This window comes from Chiloscyllium plagiosum, unplaced genomic scaffold, assembly GCF_037043375.1.
Source record: "Chiloscyllium plagiosum isolate Xiang-an unplaced genomic scaffold, Cpla_swu_hap1 HiC_scaffold_26, whole genome shotgun sequence".
Classification (NCBI taxonomy): Eukaryota; Metazoa; Chordata; class Chondrichthyes; order Orectolobiformes; family Hemiscylliidae; genus Chiloscyllium; species Chiloscyllium plagiosum.
In genome coordinates this window covers 36,047,786-36,066,130 of record NW_028270164.1, presented here as the reverse complement: position 1 = coordinate 36,066,130, position 18,345 = coordinate 36,047,786, and the positions used below count along the sequence as shown (strand labels likewise).

General features: G+C 40.7%; 1 protein-coding gene across 1 annotated transcript in view; it reads right to left on the bottom strand.

Moving 5' to 3' along the window:
• LOC122563231 (plakophilin-1-like) overlaps positions 1-18,345 on the bottom strand; it is a 60,522-nt gene that overhangs the window by 27,758 nt on the left and 14,419 nt on the right. The window contains exons 3-4 of the mRNA XM_043716830.2: positions 10,399-10,847; positions 2,769-2,898 (exon numbers count right to left, since the gene is read on the bottom strand). Of these exons, the coding sequence (XP_043572765.2) occupies positions 2,769-2,898; positions 10,399-10,847 (579 nt within the window). The remainder of the gene's footprint in view (positions 1-2,768; positions 2,899-10,398; positions 10,848-18,345) is intronic.

The window sequence follows — 18,345 nt, the reverse complement described above, 5'->3', positions numbered from 1 at the left end:
ACTGGTCACAGGCCTCCAGTCTGAAAAACAACCCTCCACCACCACCCTCTGTCTTCTACCTTTGAGCCAGTTCTGTATCCAAATGGCTAGTTCTCCCTGTATTCCATGAAATCTAAACTTGCTAACCAGTCTCCCATGGGGATCCTTGTCGAACGCCTTACTGAGTCCATATGGATCACGTCCACCATTCTGCCCTCATCTATTCTCTTTGTTACTTCTTCAAAAAACTCAATCAAATTTGAGAGACATTATTCTGTTTTGCAAACTGGCCCCTGAAGTAAAAATAGTGAAAAAACTTCGGGGTAGGTTCATTGAGCTCTGATTAAAGCTTACTGGCCTGAAACATTTCTTCAGTCTTTTTCCACCCCAGATACTGTCAAACCTGCTGAGTATTTCTAACATTTTCTGTTTTTAATCTGGGTCTCTAGTAAAACTTAATGCTAAAGATGGAAGTAACAAATACATTTAGAAAAGGGTTCCAAAGGAAAAGGCCATGACTGAAAGAGTGACATATTATGAGCAAAATGTAATATTCTGGAATGAGAGAGAAGACATATTTGAGCTGGAATGAACAGCTGAATCTCAAACAAATGGGAGAGCTATTTACCGCAGGAAAGAGGATTGACACCAAAACGAGATAGCCTTCACTCAGTTAATGAGAGCACTCAGCTCTCTGCTGGAAAGTTGTGGATTCAAGCTCAACGCCAGATAGATGGAAACACAATCAAGACCGACATTTAAGTGACATGAGAAAAGAATGCTCCACTATCAGAGTTTAAAGCCTTTCATTGTAGACTACATCGAGAAAAACTGCAGGAAGCCAGAGTGAAAAGGGACCTTGTAGGTATTTGCACATGAAACACAAAGCTGGCACACAGGTGCAGCAGGTAATCCAGAAAGATAAGGAAACGTTGGCCCTTATTTCAAGTTTCATATAAGAGTAGGGAAGCCTTACTCCAGCTGAATAAGGTGTTGGTTAGAGCACAACTGCAGTACTGTAAGCAATTTTGGTCCCCTTATTTAAGGAAAGGTATTATTTTATTGCAGCAGGGACAGAGAACGTTCACTCGGATGATCCCCTATAATGCAGCACCTCACATTTATCTAAATTAAACTCCATCTGCCTCTTCTCAGTCCATTGGCCCATCTGATCAAGTTCCTGTTGTAATCTGAAGTAACCTTCTTCGCTGTCCACTACACCTCCAGGGATTGTCTTGTGAGCAAAGGCAAAACAGATTGGGACTCTACTCACTGGAGTTTAGAATAATGAGAGGTGATCTCATTGAAACATACAGGATTCTTAAGGGACCAGACCAGGTAAATGCTGAGAGGATGTTTGCCCTCATGGGAAAGTCTAGGACCAGAGGGCATAATCTCAGAATAAAGACTGAGATGAGGGGGAATTTCTTCTCTTCCAGGGTTGAGTGTCTTTGGAACTTCTTGCCACTGAGAGCTGTGGGGGCAGAGTCCTTGTGTACATTTAAGGCTGAGATGGATAGATACTTGATCAGTAGGGGAATCAAAGCTTATGGGAAAGAGTAGGAAAGTGGACATGAGAAGTGTCCAATCAGCCATAATCCTCTTCTAAGCCGAAGCAGGCTTATGAAGCCAAACAGCTTACTCCTGTTCCTACTTTTTATGTTCTTATTAAGACCAACTTCAAGTAGCCAGGTGAGACTCTACAATACAAGTGAAAGAAAAGCAGAGGGAAATCTTTACATCTCCATTTTAGCATCAATTCCTTAATCAATACCACTGGTAAAGACTACCTAGTCGTACATCTTATTTTTTAAATTCTTTCATGGGATGTGGGCATCAATGACAAGGCCAGCAAATCCCCTTGAACTGATTGACCTAGCAAGGCCACTGCAGAGGCTGGTTAAGATTGAAGCATATTTAACCATTTTGCTAAGGAGCTGGAGTAACATGGAGGCTAGTCCAGGCAAATTCCCCAGCAAAGGACATTAGTGAATCAGATGGGTTTTTACAATAATCAGCATTACTGAATCTAGCTTTCTAGATGTTATAAATTGGATGTAAATTACCCCATCTACCATGTTGGGATTTGGACCCATGTCTCTAGGGCATTCTTCTCGATTACTGATTAACTTGTCCAGTGATATTACCACCAAGCCACTACCTCAATGGTGTACACAGGACTTTGTTGTGAGCCACCTTACTGCCATATTTCTCTCAATACTGCAATAAATATTTCAACAGCATCAGTTCATAAAAATAGATTAAAAGAGGCTTGTATAGTGCTCAGAAAGTATGGAACTGGTGGACTGAATAGCCTGATTAAAATGCACTGTAAAACACTTGAGGAGATCTTGGGATCAGAAAGGATATAGTTCAAGTTTGCTCAAAGTCCTGCAGGAAAATTCTGCAATGAGTATATTCTGTAAACTACAAATGATAAAGGAAATGGTACATTACACTATTTCCCAAAGCATGCAATCATATACTGAAAGAAGATTCATATCACCCCACTTAAAGTATAAGAACTTGGCATATCTGTATTACTTACCAACTAAGATATTCTAGAATTGCTTGGATTGCAAATATATCCCTCAGAGATAACTGATAAATGTACACATTTTAAGAGAGGATTACAAACCTATAATTAAGTGCAAACTTTATCAATGAATTTTTAAAAGTCTCTGGATCAAAACATTGGTGGGGAAACTCCCTTTACTTTTCAGTTTAGATATGCTACTTTGTTTCATGTTTTCTGTTTCAAAAGATATATTTGTGATGTTTTACATTACCGCTGTTTTAGCCGTGTCCTCCTTAAAGCACTCATGCTGAATGTAAGAAGCAGCGTAGGCTAAAATGCTGGGATCCTGATCGGATAAAAGCATCACGGCTTTTTTTAGATTCATGCTGCTGTCAAAGTCTCTGCAAAAGGTCAAAAAATTAACATGACAGTGAAAAGATTGGCATATATGACTTTGAACTGATGAACAATGCACTTTTTTATTGACAGCCAAGTAACACATAAAAAAAAATGAATACAGGCCCCAACATATGGTGTTTATGTGATGGTTCAAAATATTAAGTTCCAACAAAAAAAACACAAAATGTCCAAGTGCAGTGAATTTTACATCATTTACAATCACAATGTGTAGTTACAGATCCCATGAATACTGCAGAATAAACAAAAAAGTAAAAATAAATTTAAAGCCAAGAAAATTAATGACAAATAGAATCTGAACCTGTTGGGTATTTCTTTTGCATTTTGTCCCCCTTTGTCACTCCAGGCTAGCTTTTGCCCGAAATGTTGAATCACTTGCTCCTCGGATGCTGCCTGACCTGCTGTATTTTCCCAGCACCACGTTCTCAACGCTGATAATCCAGCATCTGCAGTCCTCACTTTCTCCTATATTCTGTATCACCACAGTGCAATCGATGCCGCTTACAGCAGACATCTTTGTACTCACTAACAGTTTCTAACAATGCCCATGATGCTCAGAATAAACAGTGAAATTTCACAAAAAACAGATTCACTATAAAATGCTGTAAAACTATGCTTCTTTTCAGATTCAGCTTTTTTTTTTGTAGACATAATTATTGAATATTTTAGAACATTCCTTTAGGGCAGTTTAAATTATGGCATATGACACACTTGTAAGCATAGGCAGTGATATTCGTATTTCACAAATTAAAGTTCCTCGTCAGTTACTTCAGATTTTAGAATTTAATTGCTACCGAGGACAGCTAGCTGTAATCAAAACAGATTGAAGCTGCAAAAGCATAGTACTGCAGATGCCCGAAATTTGAAATAAATGCAAAAAATGTTGGTAATACTCAGCAGGTCTGGAAGCATCTGTGGAGGGGTAAACAGAGTTAATTAGCGGAATTTTATCAGAAATCACCCATGTGTCAATTCTGGTGAATTTCATGAAGGGTTTCAGTCCTTGAACCTGAGCAAGATTGCTCATGCTCCTCACTGAAATACACCTCATTACCTTTGTCCCATGCCTCTGATGCTTGAGTTGTCCTAACTTCCTTTTTGCCAAAGGTGAAAGTACACGCCACTCCAGGAACTCCCAGGATTTCCATCACCATTTGTACTGTCCAGCTGTACACTTGACACTGTGTCAAGTGAATGCCAGCCAGAAATTCCCTTCCCTGCACACTCAGCAAGAGAGAAACCAAATAGACACACTTCTCAATGCACACAGATGGCAAGGCTGACCATTTATTAGAAATACAAGTGCACATTCACAAATGGTTGGCATCCAAGAACCAAGATGGACAGGTTACAGGAGTGTTTTTTCTAATTAGAATTAGAATCTCAACAGTGTGGAAACAGGCCCTTCAGCCCAACCAGTCTACACCAACCCTCCAGAGAGCAACCCACTCTACCCTATATTTTCTGTTAACTAATACACCTAACTACACACCCCTGAACATTTTGTGCAATCTAGCATGGCCAATTCACCTAACCTGCACATCTTTGGACTGTGGGAGGAAACCAAAGCACCCTGAGGAAATCCATGCAGACACGGGGAGAACGTGCAAACTCCAAACTGACTGTCATCCAAGGCTGAAATCAAACCTGGGTCTCTGCCACTGCGAGGCAGCAGTGCTAACCAGGAGCCACCATGCTAACATTATTCCATCTTAGAACCATGTCTAAGTGACTACTATTGTTTTCTCTAAATCCCAATATAGTATAACATCCTCTCATTGTTCAACGTTTCCATGTACAGAAGCCTTTAAATGGTTGAAACATTTACATTTATTAGTCAACAGTGAAAGCAAAGTAAAAACAATAAAAGCAGCATTTGCTCGAGGACAGAACCAGACTGTCTGTCTTCTGAGCAGAAACATTTTTACAGTCAATGACTGATTATTTCACCCAGCACATCTCTATTTGGAACTGTACATCAGTTAAGACCTACCTGGCTTGTTCTGATTAACACTTTAGCACTCTATTATGCTGCTCACATAGCTTTTCAACATCCATCATATCCTGCCTCTGGCTGCTCCAGTTGTGCAAAACAGCATTCATGAAGCATCTCCCAACATTGCCCAACAAGTCCTGGTTCTACAACTGCATCATGCCAACCATCATCTGTACTATTGTCCTGTCAAGGCCAGGTGGTGGTGACCAATAATCCCTTCCCCAGAGTTACACATGTCCTCACTTAAATTTGAGATTCCCCCTTTCATACTAATCGCTCTCTCTGCAATCCAATATGCTTCTTCTAGTCTCTGGAACAGACTTCCCCAATTTCCATATTGCAAGTTTGTGACAATCCCCTCAATTTGGAAATAGTGAGGACTGCAGATGCTGGAGAAGTCATAGCTGATAAAATGCGGTGCTGGAAAAAGCACAGCAGGTCAGGCAGCATCTGAGGATCAAAACAGTCAACGTTTCAGGTTTAACCCTTCATTAGGACTGGGGAGAGGGAGGTTATCGAATCCCCTCAGCTTCCACTGAGTTGTCCCCATTGGGACTGACAATAACCCACTCACTGGGCTGTAATGATATAGACCACCTGACCTTGACCATCACTAGCAGCTGAGTGTGTTGAAGCCCCAAAATTGATAGTGGATCACTCCTTGATGTGATAATACTGCTGATTGAAGGCCATGTCCTTTACTCTTTGAGACATGGCTTTCAGAGAGAACAGGATGTCTGACACTCCTGTTTATATCTGTCAGCCAGGCCTCCATGATTGAACCAGGTTAACAGCCCCAATCAGGGAACTCATATCCTATAAGGTCCATCTGGCTGACCGCATTACAATTATTCCAACTCTATTTCCCAACTGAGTCACCAATGCCGATGTCATTTGAGGATTGGAAGGTTGTGCCCGTTGAATAGTTCACTGATCTGAAACAGTTTCCAAAATATTCAGCATTTTTTGCTCTCAGGCTATCCCAAGACCACGTAAAATGCCCTGCACTGTTTCATGCTAGCTCCCAACCCTCTCGTCAGTCGATGCAAGCGGACATAGCTGCATTTAAATGTTTGTAAGACAGAATGCATTATTTATTAATTATTAACATTATCTTATCACTGAACATCTGCTTCTGCCTGAAATACCCAGCAGGGTGTAACATTCTAGTTGTGATAGTAGAAAAAGTTAGTGCATTTTGATTGATTAATCAATAACCAATGTAAACCTAGACTGTTTTATCAGTGGGGTCAGAGTTGGAAAACACTGGATGATCAAATGTCCTCATTTACAGTATCTGGAGTTAATCGCACAAGGTCTTCTAAGCTCAATTCATTTAGCAATTTATAAAAGGAAAACAGAGATTTAAAAGTAATGTGATTCCAAAAAAAAAATGCCCATCCCAAAGAATTTATGACTGGAACCGATTCCACAATACGTTATTTTCAGGTCCCTCCCTAACCCAGATAATACTTATCTGCTGAACTAAGAATAAGTTTCATTTCAATGCTGACAGATATAGCCTGTATAGTTTTCCTGTATTTGTGCAGATAAAGTGAACATTGGGAATGATAGATAATTTATAATCAGCCATCAAAACATGTAATAACACCACGTTGAACTGAAATCTAAGAAGGGAAAATAGTTGGAGTTATACTATCCTATGTAAAGCAGCAAAAATAAATCTGCCTAATTATCTCATAGCAGGAAAAAGACCCACCATTCTGATATCTCTTGTCTTGTCTACTGCAAAGTGGTGTCATTTTAGTAAGAAACAAGCCATAATTTGAAATCAAGTAGGACATACTAGGGGTAAAGCTCTTCTCAAATGTTTCTGAGAAAATGGCGGAGTGCTTGCTTGCTGAAGAGGCTGCCCTCCCATCGCCCCACATTACCTCTACCAAAACCCAAATACGCTTGGACATAATTGACAGAACAAGGTTCAAAGATGCCTCACATAAATGCCGCTATTTACACTAAAATCACAGTCAGTTTAAGTTATGCTTGTGCAAAAAGATGGCAAGCTACCCAGATAACTTGTGAAATGAGGACACACTTTCTTTGAGGCATCATGGAAACATTCTGAAAACGCAGTTGCATTAGTAAGTAAATGTCAATAAAGCTGTCTTTCAACAGTTTCTAATACAAACCTTTTCTTGTCACATCTCTGTTATAAATCCTTATCCTGTGGTTTATACTGGGCATTTGTACATTTGTCCTTATGCTCTAACCAGAAGAGCAAGTGAGAGGGGCAAACCGAATTGATTTCGACCCGACTAGAAGCACTATACACTCAAGAGTCTACACACCGTATTGCTGACCACATTTCACTCTAAGAGATCTTAGAAATGATTTAAGAAATAACGTTATTGCAAGGTGGCTTTCAAACGGCTTCTCAAGTACAAAAACAGTCAGAAACTTTCAGGTTGTAAGTAATCTGCACTGCACATATATATTTGAATTATTTCCTCATTTGTCACGCGTCTTTGCGTTGTCCCAGTAGTATCCCAGTGCTGTTCTGATACTCAAAAATTAGATAAACAAAGGGATTTGCATGCAACGTGTTAGCAAATAGCTTCTGGAGCTGAATATGTCCATTACATCATCCAGTTTGAGGCCTGAAAGAAATTTTTAACAGGTGATGTCAACAATGCAGTTGCACAGCCTGGCCCTGCATCTCCAGAGTCACGAGCAGGAATCACAGGAGCTGGTTAATGAAATCATAGAAGGACAGTATCACAAAGCTACAACCAGGTATGTCACTTATTTAATGTCCTCAATTTGAATGTTCAACAATTGATGCAAGGAAGGCCTCCTGATATCAATTATACAACTTGACACCCTTAGCATCAGTGATCTAAATGTTGCAAAAGTCACTTTCCATTGTTTTAATAAAAATCATTGACTTATTATTGTTACATGTACGGTGACATAGTGAAAAGTGTTGTTTTGCTTGCACTACAGGCAGATGATAGAATCCCTACAGTGTGGAAACAGGCCATTTGGCCCAAGTCCACACCGACCCTCCAAAGAGTAACCCACCCAGACCAATTCCCCTACATTTACCCTGACTAATGCAGCTAACCTACATATTTCTGAACATCACAGGCAGTTTAGCATGGCCAGTTCACCTGACCTGCACATCTTTGGATTGTGGGAGGAAGCTGGTGTACCCATGCAGACACAGGGAGAATGTGCAAACTCCACAGAGACAGTTGCCAGAGGCTGGAATTGAACCCAGGTCCCAAGGACTGCGAGGTAGTTGTGCTAACTACTAAGTCATCGCACCATCATTCCTTACAAAATGCATCTGGATACCAAAACAGTGCAGAATACAGTTTTGCAGCCACAGGGTAGGTGCTCAGAGAGAAGAGATCAATATTAACATTTGAGGTCCATTCAAAACAATGGGGAAGAAACTGTTCTTGAATCTGCTCATATGTGTATTCAAACACATATATCTTATGCCTGACGGAAGAGGGTGGAAAAAACTGTATAACCAGGGTGGGAGGGGTCTTTGATTTTCTTGGTTGCTTTCCCGAGTCAGCAGGAAATACAGATGGGGTCAATGGATGGAAGGCGTGATGGACTGGGCTGTGTTCACAACTTTGTATATTCTTGCAGTCTTGAGAACAGCATAATCTGTCAAAGTACATATTCTAAATATACTAACCAATTTAGAGGTCCTATAGTTGGGTAAGGGTGACAGGGGCATGTGGCGGGATGGACAGAAAGGTTTGTTCTTCCACATTAGGTCAAAAGTACCATGTTACATTCTTCCCCAGTCTTTACATTTAAGGTGCCACCGAACTCTCAACATGACAGATGCTACCTGTCTTGGGTCCTCCAAGGTGACTCTCAGTGCCGGTGCAAAAAGGTGGCGATGTTGATTCAAAAACACCCTTTTTCTTCAGCAAGTCACCTGGCTCAGGAGCCAGGGACTGACTGACTGCAGTGACTTCAATCTCCACTCATACTTTCACTCTCTACTCTTTTGACACCAGCTAATGGATAAAAGGATGTCACACATACAAAAATACTGCAAAAAGTCTCAGCAAAGCAAGTATTTCCCTTGGGTGCTCTGAATTGGAAGTGAAATTAGTACCACAATGAAGTCCTCAGGATCACTGTATTCAATGTCATGTTCTTTATAGTGCTTCAGCAGCTGATCTGAACCAGCTTGCGTGACACATCCAACAACATCAGTTACACAGATGTCTAGGTTTGGCTCTCAATTCCTTTTTGCTGGTTGCCTTGATCTGGTCATTTACTTCATTGTACAAATTTATTATAGTGTTATAGCAAATAATTCTATTCCAGGTATTTTTCAGTTGCACCTTTCCTCCAACACAGTCTACAACCTTCCCCCCACCATCCCTGCCCCTCACCCCATACTCTGCCCTCCTTCAATCCCACACTCCTCTTAAGTTCTAATATTTTCTGACTTCACTCTCTTCAATGATCTATTTGAAATCCAGCCTTTACATGTGCTACGTCTATACTGAAGACAGTTCAGACAATAAGTCAATATGTCAATTGAAACAGCCAGTGAGTTTCAGTAAGCCAAGAATGCTACATTATGCTTGATCTTAATTCTAACTATGCAAAATCACAATATTCTGTACGATATCAAACCTGTGGCATTTATATTCTTTATGTTCTTTTGCAGCATTTACTAAAATAAAAAAGTGTTCCACAGAGAGATTTGACTCATGCATTATGACTCATGCATTTTACCGAATATATAATCGTGTTGCATTTTGAGTTGTGCAATATTTTTATCTTATAAAATGTCAAATCTCACCATCAGCTGATATTCTATATTAACTTCAATGGTGGGAGAACAAGAAATGAATCACCATTAAAATTAATGCTGTCATTTTCTTCCATCATTATTATAACGAAGGATATGTCAAGGAACAATGTCACCTTTAACACCCAGCACCATAAGCAATCAGTTGTATGAGTGAAAGAAATAAAGTTCAACATAAAAAAAAACCTCTAGTTCTGTTCCTGACTTAAATCAGTAACTCTTGATTGAGAGGAAATGTGTGGACTTTCTGTTATTACTGATATAGCAATGTTGCATGGAAGGAACAGCAGCATAATAATGGCGTTCAGCTTACCAGGCAGATTGGATTTGAAAGTTATCCTCCATCCAAACAATCAGTGATCGTGAAGCAAAATGTTGGGTAAATTTGGAGGCTCAAGAAAGGCCATATGTTAACTTTGATGAAGGGGAGCAGGCAGGCCCTTTTCACTGCCAAACAAATTCACACCCAGCATAGTTTGTGTCCACATGCAAGTAAAACCACCACTGGATAGCTATCAAAAATGTTTCTAATTAAGCAGACCATATAGTATCTCTTGGAGCTAGGTTCATGTTCATCAGGTGGGGTAGAAATTATGCTCATCCACACTTCTGGCAGCATTATTATCAATGAGGAAAATCAGTCACAATATCTAATTACATCAACATTAGGCTTACCGTATTCCATTTGCTGTTCTATAAATAGTACTTCCTCTTTTAGTACTTTGAATCCTTGAAGCCTGTAAATTTAACCTTTCTTTTTCCTGACTTTTAGTGTCTGGGAGCATTGAAGAAGTGTGGATAATACTTCGCCTTGCATAAAGGCTCTTGGTCCGATCTGGAGGCCGGTACTTGCTTCTCAGCCTTCTTATAGTCTGTGTATTTTGCATATTTAAGAGATCTGGTTCACTTCGACTGCTTGCCATTTGTCTGTAGAAAACTTCGTTGTCACCCATTGGACTTTGTGGACCAGAATGTTTTCGATAGTGTGATGGCATGCTGATTGTTCGTTTCCCCTTCACACTAAAGGAGCTAAAATGGCTCTTTTGCTGGTATTCTCTTGGGACTCCTGTTGCATAAGTTTCTGTGCTGGAAAATTCTTTCATGGTGCCATCATACTGTGAACCCTTAAAGAAAGAGAATACGTGAATTCAACATTTTTAGTTTTTAATAAGCAGTTTAAAAAAAAACACAAATTATTTACTGTAGAGTTAAAGCAGAAATCTGGAATTGCAAGGAAAACAAAATAGCATTGAGTACAAAACATAGATAAGATCCATTGGGCTCTTGTGGTACAGAGGTAGTGTTTTAAGTTTTAAGTTTTAAGTCCCATCTGCTCTACAGTTGTGTAAAAATGTCTCTGGACAGGGTGATTAGAAAATATAGTTGAGATAGATATCGATCTATCTACCTATAGATCTAAATTTCAAGTTGTTAAATCCATTTTGTAGGCCTAAAATCGCAACAATTACCAATTTTGCAGCAGAGACTCCTATTTAATCTATATGAGAGTTTCAGTCCACTTTGTGCCCCTTCTTTAAAAGGATTTTACAAATGAACAAAAATCAAATTATAAAATTACTCAGCTTGTTTCTGATTCACACTGTTGTTTTGTTTGACTTAGTATCAAAGTACCTTAAAACACAGAAGACCATAAAACCTGGCATTCCTATGCCATATCTATCCAGTTCCAGTTGTGACAATGCTGCTCCTTAACAAGGTTATGTTGTTCTTGGGTTTTTTTTCCAGATAGGTCGTAAAAGACATAGGTTCTGAAATGTCTGTGGTTCGATGGTTTAGGGCCAGTTTGATGATAGCTAACAGATACTCAAAGTCCTCAGGCAAAAGGCTTTCAGGTTTTGTTTAAAAAAACACTTGTACAATGAAAGGAGAATAGCCAATTCTCCCAGCTTGGCTTTTCTCTATCTGGTTTGGTCTGGCTATTCACTGAAAGCAGTCAGGCAGTTGTAAAAGCTACTGAATTCAAAGAGGCAGGTCCTGGCTGATCCTCCTCTCTCTCTGACACCTATCCTGTCAAACCCTGTGTTTTATTTTACCTTTTGTGTCAAGGGATGATTAGGGGGATTGTCATAAGTATTTGGAACAGCATCATTAAGTTGGGATGAACTGTTGGGTTTTCGGATAGGCTAAGTTATTCAGTATTTGTTCTCTTTTGTTTGTGATTCTTGTAAATAAATTCTGCTTATTTTAAGCTATATGGCCTTAGCCAAATGAATCCCTCCTGGGGTTACACATGCTGAAAAAACCTGACAAAATTAGGGTCTGTGTTACTTTCTTGAAATGTTTTGAGGGGTCTAGCCTGGTCCATAACACAGTGAACTGCAACTGTTTCCTCCAAGAACTTATCCAAATTCCCTTTGAAGGTATTATTGAAGTTGCTTCCACCAGCCCTTAAGGAAGTACATTGCAGATTGGTACAACACGCTGAGTATAAAGTGTTCATTTAGTAATTACTTCAAATCCATGCCAACCGCTCTACCACTCTGAATAGTTTCTTCTAAATTTCTCTCAAAACCCTTTCCAATGTTGAGCAACTAAATTCTTACATCCCCACTCTGCTTTTGAGGAGAATGTGACACCATTCCTTTAGTACCTTCATATACTGGAAATATTTCATTGTCACACAAGTTGTGTAGTTTGCATCTTTTAAAGCCTTCGACATACCTTCTGAAGTTTGGTACATTGAACAGACTAAAACATTCTGGCTGAGGTACAATTAATCAATCAGTCTTTTTTTTTAAAATCAGGGGTGCGCAAAACCACCTTGATTAAAGTTTTGCAGAAGGGAGTGGAGAGTGTAATATTTTGATATGGATTCTGCGCTGTGTGAACAATCACAATTCAATGAATATGAACTCTTAGCTTAACAGCCTTCCAATCAGCCCACTGGGAAAGGCCAGAAATATCCAGAATCAGAGCTTGTTGAATGACTTAAAATGTTCAATTCAGGAATTGTAAGTCAGTTACTGACTGATTTCTTTAAAAATAGTCTCCGAGCTGAGTCAATGGCCTACGTTGGATCCTCCATTCTGTCTCCAAGTTGCTGGCTGGAAAGAAGCCTACACTTTGCCTGTCGAAAGCTAAACTGCTGGGCTCAGCTCACCGAGAACACTATTGTTGGACAGTGATCTCTGAGAAATTGCTACTCACTTTAACTAAGTTTTAATACCTCAATATATAAAAACCTTTGAATTATCAATTTTCCATCCCATTGTCTTCAAATTTCCCAAGTGATTATGTGTGAGTGAATGAAGTAAACAAGCAGTTCCCCTGTGTTTTTAATGTTTTGTTAATAAACTCTGCCTTTTATTTAAAATTAAGGGTTTCACTGTGGTGTTGATTTCAAAAATTATTTCAACATCCAAAAACCAGAGTTTGGGTGACACCCTTCAGCCCACCTCAGTAAGGAATGGGAGTTACAAGTAAAAGGAGTTAAATTAAATAATAACTTGCTGACACAGGCTTAAGAGCAGAAAAGCAATTATAATTAAAATTCACTCATTTGTGTCACAGATAAAGATTGATTTATGGTTACACATACTATATTACAACAATTTCTAGCTGTCATACATATAAGATGAAGAGTTGAATGCTCTTTAAAGTTAGAGGAAAAGGAATTTGTTAAAATTCAACTAGAGTAATAGAAATTGAAATTTAATGAAGATAAATCATTGCAAAAGTTTTATAACTCAGAGGGAAGTGATTTGATCCACTGTGCCTTCAACAGCACCACTACTGGAATGTTACTTCAAGTTCAATTAGAAACATCTATATACATCTAATGTTCTCCATTGGCCGAAGAGAAATTTAAATTAGAAATAGAAACATTCAAAATGTCAAGATTGAACTTGTTTTCTCGATCATAGAATCCCTACAGTGCTTCTCTCTATAGCTCAAATCCTCCACCCTGGCAACATCCTTGTAAATCTTTTCTGAACCATTTCAAGTTATACAACATCTTTCCGATAGGAAGGAGACCAGAATTGCATGCAATATTCCAACAGTGGCCTAACCAATGTCCTGTACAGCCGCAACAGACCTCCCAACTCAATAACCTGACCAATAAAGGAAAGCATACTAAATGCCTTCTTCACGATCCTATCTACCTGTGACTCCACTTTCAAGGAGCTATGAACCTGCACTCCAAGGTCTCTTTGTTCAGCAACACTCCCTAGGACCTTACCATTAAGTGTATAAGTCCTGCTAAGATTTGCTTTCCCAAAATGCAGCACCTCGCATTTTTCTAAATTAAACTCCATTTGCCACTTCTCAGCCCATTGGCCCATCTGATCAAGATTCTTTTGAATTCTGAGGTAACCTTCTTCGCTGTCCACTACACCTCCAATTTTGGTGTCATCTGCAAACTTACTAACTATACCTCTTATGCTCACATCCAAATCATTTATATAAATGACAAAAAGTAGAGGACCCAGCACTGATCCTTGTGGCACTCCACTGGTCACAGGCCTCCAGTCTGAAAAACAACCCTCCTCCACCACCCTCTGTCTTCTACCTTTGAGCCAGTTCTGTATCCAAATGGCTTAATCTCCCTGTTTTCCATGAGATCTAACCTTGCTAACCAGTCTCCCATGGGGATCTTTGGACTGTGGGAGGAAACCAGAGCACCCAGAAGCCCACACAGACACTGGGAGAATGTGCAAACTCCACACAGACAGACGCCCAAGACTGGAATCAAACCCAGGTCCCTGGGGTTGTGAGGCAGCAGTGCTAACCACTAAGCACCGTGCCGCCCTATAGTGCTTATAGAGTTATAGAGATGTACAGCATGGAAACAGACCCTTTGGTCTAACTTGTCCATGCCAACCAGATATCCCAAACCAATCTAGTCCCACCTGCCAGCACCTGGCTCATATCCCTCCAAACCCTTCCTATTCATATACCCATCCAGATGCCTTTTAAATGTTATAATTGTACCAGCCTCCTCCACTTCCTCTGGTAGCTCATTCCATACACGTACCACCCTCTCCATGAAAAAGTTGCCCCTTAAGCTCTCTTTTATATCTTTCCCCTCTCACCCTAAACCTATTCCCTCTTGTTCTGGACACCCCCACTCCAGAGAAGAGATTTTGTCTATTCATCCGATCCATGCCCCTCATGGTTTAGTAAAACTCTATAAGGTCACCCCTCAGCCTCCAACGCTCCAGGGAAAACAGCCCCAGCCTATTCAACCTCTCCCTATCGCTCAAATCCTCCAATCCTGGCAACATCCTTGTAAATCTTTTCAGAACCTTTTCAAGTTTCACAACGTCTTTCCGATAGGAGGGAGACCAGAATTGCATTCAATATTCCAACAGTAGCCGAACTAATGTCCTGTAGAGCTGCAACATGACCTCCCAACTCCTGTATTCAATACTCTGACCAATAAAGGAAAGCATACCAAACACCTTCTATCTGCCTAGGACGCCACTTTCAAGGAGCTATGAACCTGCACTCCAAGGTCTCTTGTGTGCAAAAGATCACTAAGATAGAGAAAAGAAGCATATATCTACCTAATAATGACACACCCATAGAGTCCGTCAAATGTTAATTACATACTTAATTAATAAATGAAATTTTGGGCAGGTTCTATTTTGGGTGTGTGTGTTTCTGACTCTAGTGTGCATCATTCATGTGATCCTTTAAGCACAGGTGTTGAAAGGAAGGTCTTCCCTATTTAATTCAATTGCTCATCCAAAGGGTGGGGTACTGGAATATATTCACACTTCCTATAAAAAGGCAATCAAAATATCTACAGCTAATATATTAAGTTCTATCATAAAAGAAGTTTCCAAGATTTTAAACTGCTGTTTTTTGGCCGCCCAAATCGATCACTTTTATTTCCACTTTTTGACTGCCCTTTCTAAAAAAAAAAAGTAAAAAGACCTTTCCTAAATAATTCTGTCATCATCCTCCATTCCTTCACTCTTCCTCTCAGGTACAGTGCCCTTTCAAATCCCATCCTAATCCTTCAGTACTCTTCAATTTTTCTACTTTCCTGGCTTCTGGAAAAGGCTTGACTTCATGTTGAATAAATATACAGTTTTCCTCTTTGCTCTTCCCAACATCATCCAACACTTATTGCATGCTGCTTCATACAAGAAGTGACCCAAATACCCCATCCAAATAACATTTTCCAGTTCTGACTGTGTGGACTCTGTCAGCGGATCAGTAATCATTGTCTCTCACTGAATCTCCCTCGAATGTCTGTTTCAATGTGAACAAGGTACTTACTGTCAATAAGCTTATTATCTATAGTTGCAGCAATATTGCAGGCTAAACATTAACCATGGGTTGATGATGCATTGCCCCTTAAATGAAGCTTCTCTGCCTATACCTTCCACCACCTGTACTATGAAGATTGCAGCAACAACCCACACCTTGTAGTGAAATCTGTACTTTCAATTATCTCACCTTGTAAAGACCAATCAGTCTGCAACTAAAATTCTCAAGGACACCCTCAATCCAGCTTTGGCCAACTGAAGTGATAGACTGAATCTATTTTTTTTTGGCTAATTCCAAATTGCGTTATGCTTTTTGGAGGGATCCTACCATGAGGCCTTGTACGTTTTCTCATTGTATTTTGCCAACCTTGCTTCATTATCAACCTTATCCTCCCACACATCCGATTCTGGTCCATTTCTCACCATGTGCCATTCCTGAGACAACTTGCCACTCAGTGGGTATCAACCTCACATCATGACTGCCTGGATAATAATTAAGTGTGGATTCCTATTCCACAGAACACCAAAAACGGGCAGCATAATTTCTGTAAAATGTTATGAACGCCATGCAGAAAACAGCATGTATTAATGTCAATCACCTAGTTTCAACTATTCTGGCAACTGGTCTAAGATTTGATCAAAGATTTACAGAACGTCCAAATAGGCAGTGATACAATACAAAATTTGGCAAAAAAAAAACAGGAAAAAGAACAAGTTGCCACCCACTATCAATAATGAACTTGGTAAAAACAAAAGGCCATGTCAATTCTCCTACTTTTGTTGCCTACCTACGTTTTTGCACTTTGGAAAATTATGACCACTTAGATTAGAAACTGAGTGTATTGGTACACTATTTGACTGTGGCTAAAATTCCTACTATTGCACTTTCAAAAGCATCATCCTTCAGTGATCAAAGAATGAACATTTTGGTTGTAATTATCCTTGCTTCCTTAATCCATTCTCTGGATTAGTGGTGCTGGAAAAGCACAGCAATTCAGGCAGCATCAGAGGAGCAGTAAAATTCGACGTTTCGGGCAAAAGCCCTTCATCAGGAATACAAAGTTAAAAATCACACAGCACCAGGTTATAGTCCAACAGGTTTAATTGGAAGCACACTAGCTTTCGAGGACGTTCCTTCATCAGGTGATAATACAGGCAGAGTGCCTGAAGGATGGAGAGATAAATGAGAGGAGGGTGGGGGTGGGGAGAAAGTAGCATAGAATACAATAGGTTAGTGGGGGAGGGGATGAAGGTGATAGGTCAGGGAGGAGGGTGGAGTGGTTAGGTGGAAAAGAAGATAGGCAGGTAGGACAAGTCATGGGGACTGTGCTGAGCTGGAAGTTTGGGACTGGGATGAGATGGGGGAAAAGGAGAAATGAGGAAACTGTTGAAGTCCACATTGATGCTCTGGGGTTGAAGTGTTCCAAGGGGGAAGGTGAGGCGTTCTTCCTCCAGGCGTCGGGTGGTGAGGGAGCCGCGGTGAAGGAGGCCCAGGACCTGCATGTCCTCAGCAGAGTGGGAGGGGGAGTCGAAATGTTGGGCCACAGGACAGTGTGGTTGATTGGTGCGGGTGTCCCTGAGATGTTCCCTAAAGCACTCTGCTAGGAGGCATGAAGTCTCCCCAATGTAGAGGAGATCGCATCTGGAGCAACGGTTACAATAAATGATATAAACAGAAAAGGGGTGGGGAGGGAAATATATCCCTGGTCTGTGTGGAGGTGGTGGAAATGTCGGCGGATGATTTGGTTCATCTACCGACATTTCCGCCACCTCCAAACGGACCCCACCACCAGGGATATATTTCCTTCCCCACCCCTTTCTGCCTTCCGCAAAGACCATTCCCTCCGTGACTACCTGGTCAGGTCCACGCCCCATACAACCAACCCTCCCGTCCTGCACCTTCCCCTGCCACTGCAGGGATTACAAAACCTGTGCCCACACCTCCTCTCTCACCTCCATCCAAGGCCCTAAAGGAGCATTCCACATCCATCAAAGTTTTACCTGCACATCCACCAATATCATTTATTGTATCCGTTGCTCCCGATGCGATCTCCTCTACATTGGGGAGACTGGACGCCTCCTAGCAGAGCGCTTTAGGGAACATCTCTGGGACACCCGCACCAATCAACCACGTCGCCCTGTGGCTCAACATTTCAACTCCCCCTCTCCCTCCCACTCTGCCGAGGACATGGAGGTCCTGGGGCCTCCTTTATCGCCGCTCCCTCACCACCAGACGCCTGGAGGAAAAACGCCTCATTTTCCGCCTCGGAACACTTCAACCCCAGGGCATTAATGTGGACTTCAACAGTTTCCTCATTTCCCCTTCCCCCACCTCACCCCAGTCCCAAACTTCCAGCTCACCACTGTCCCCATGACCTGTCCT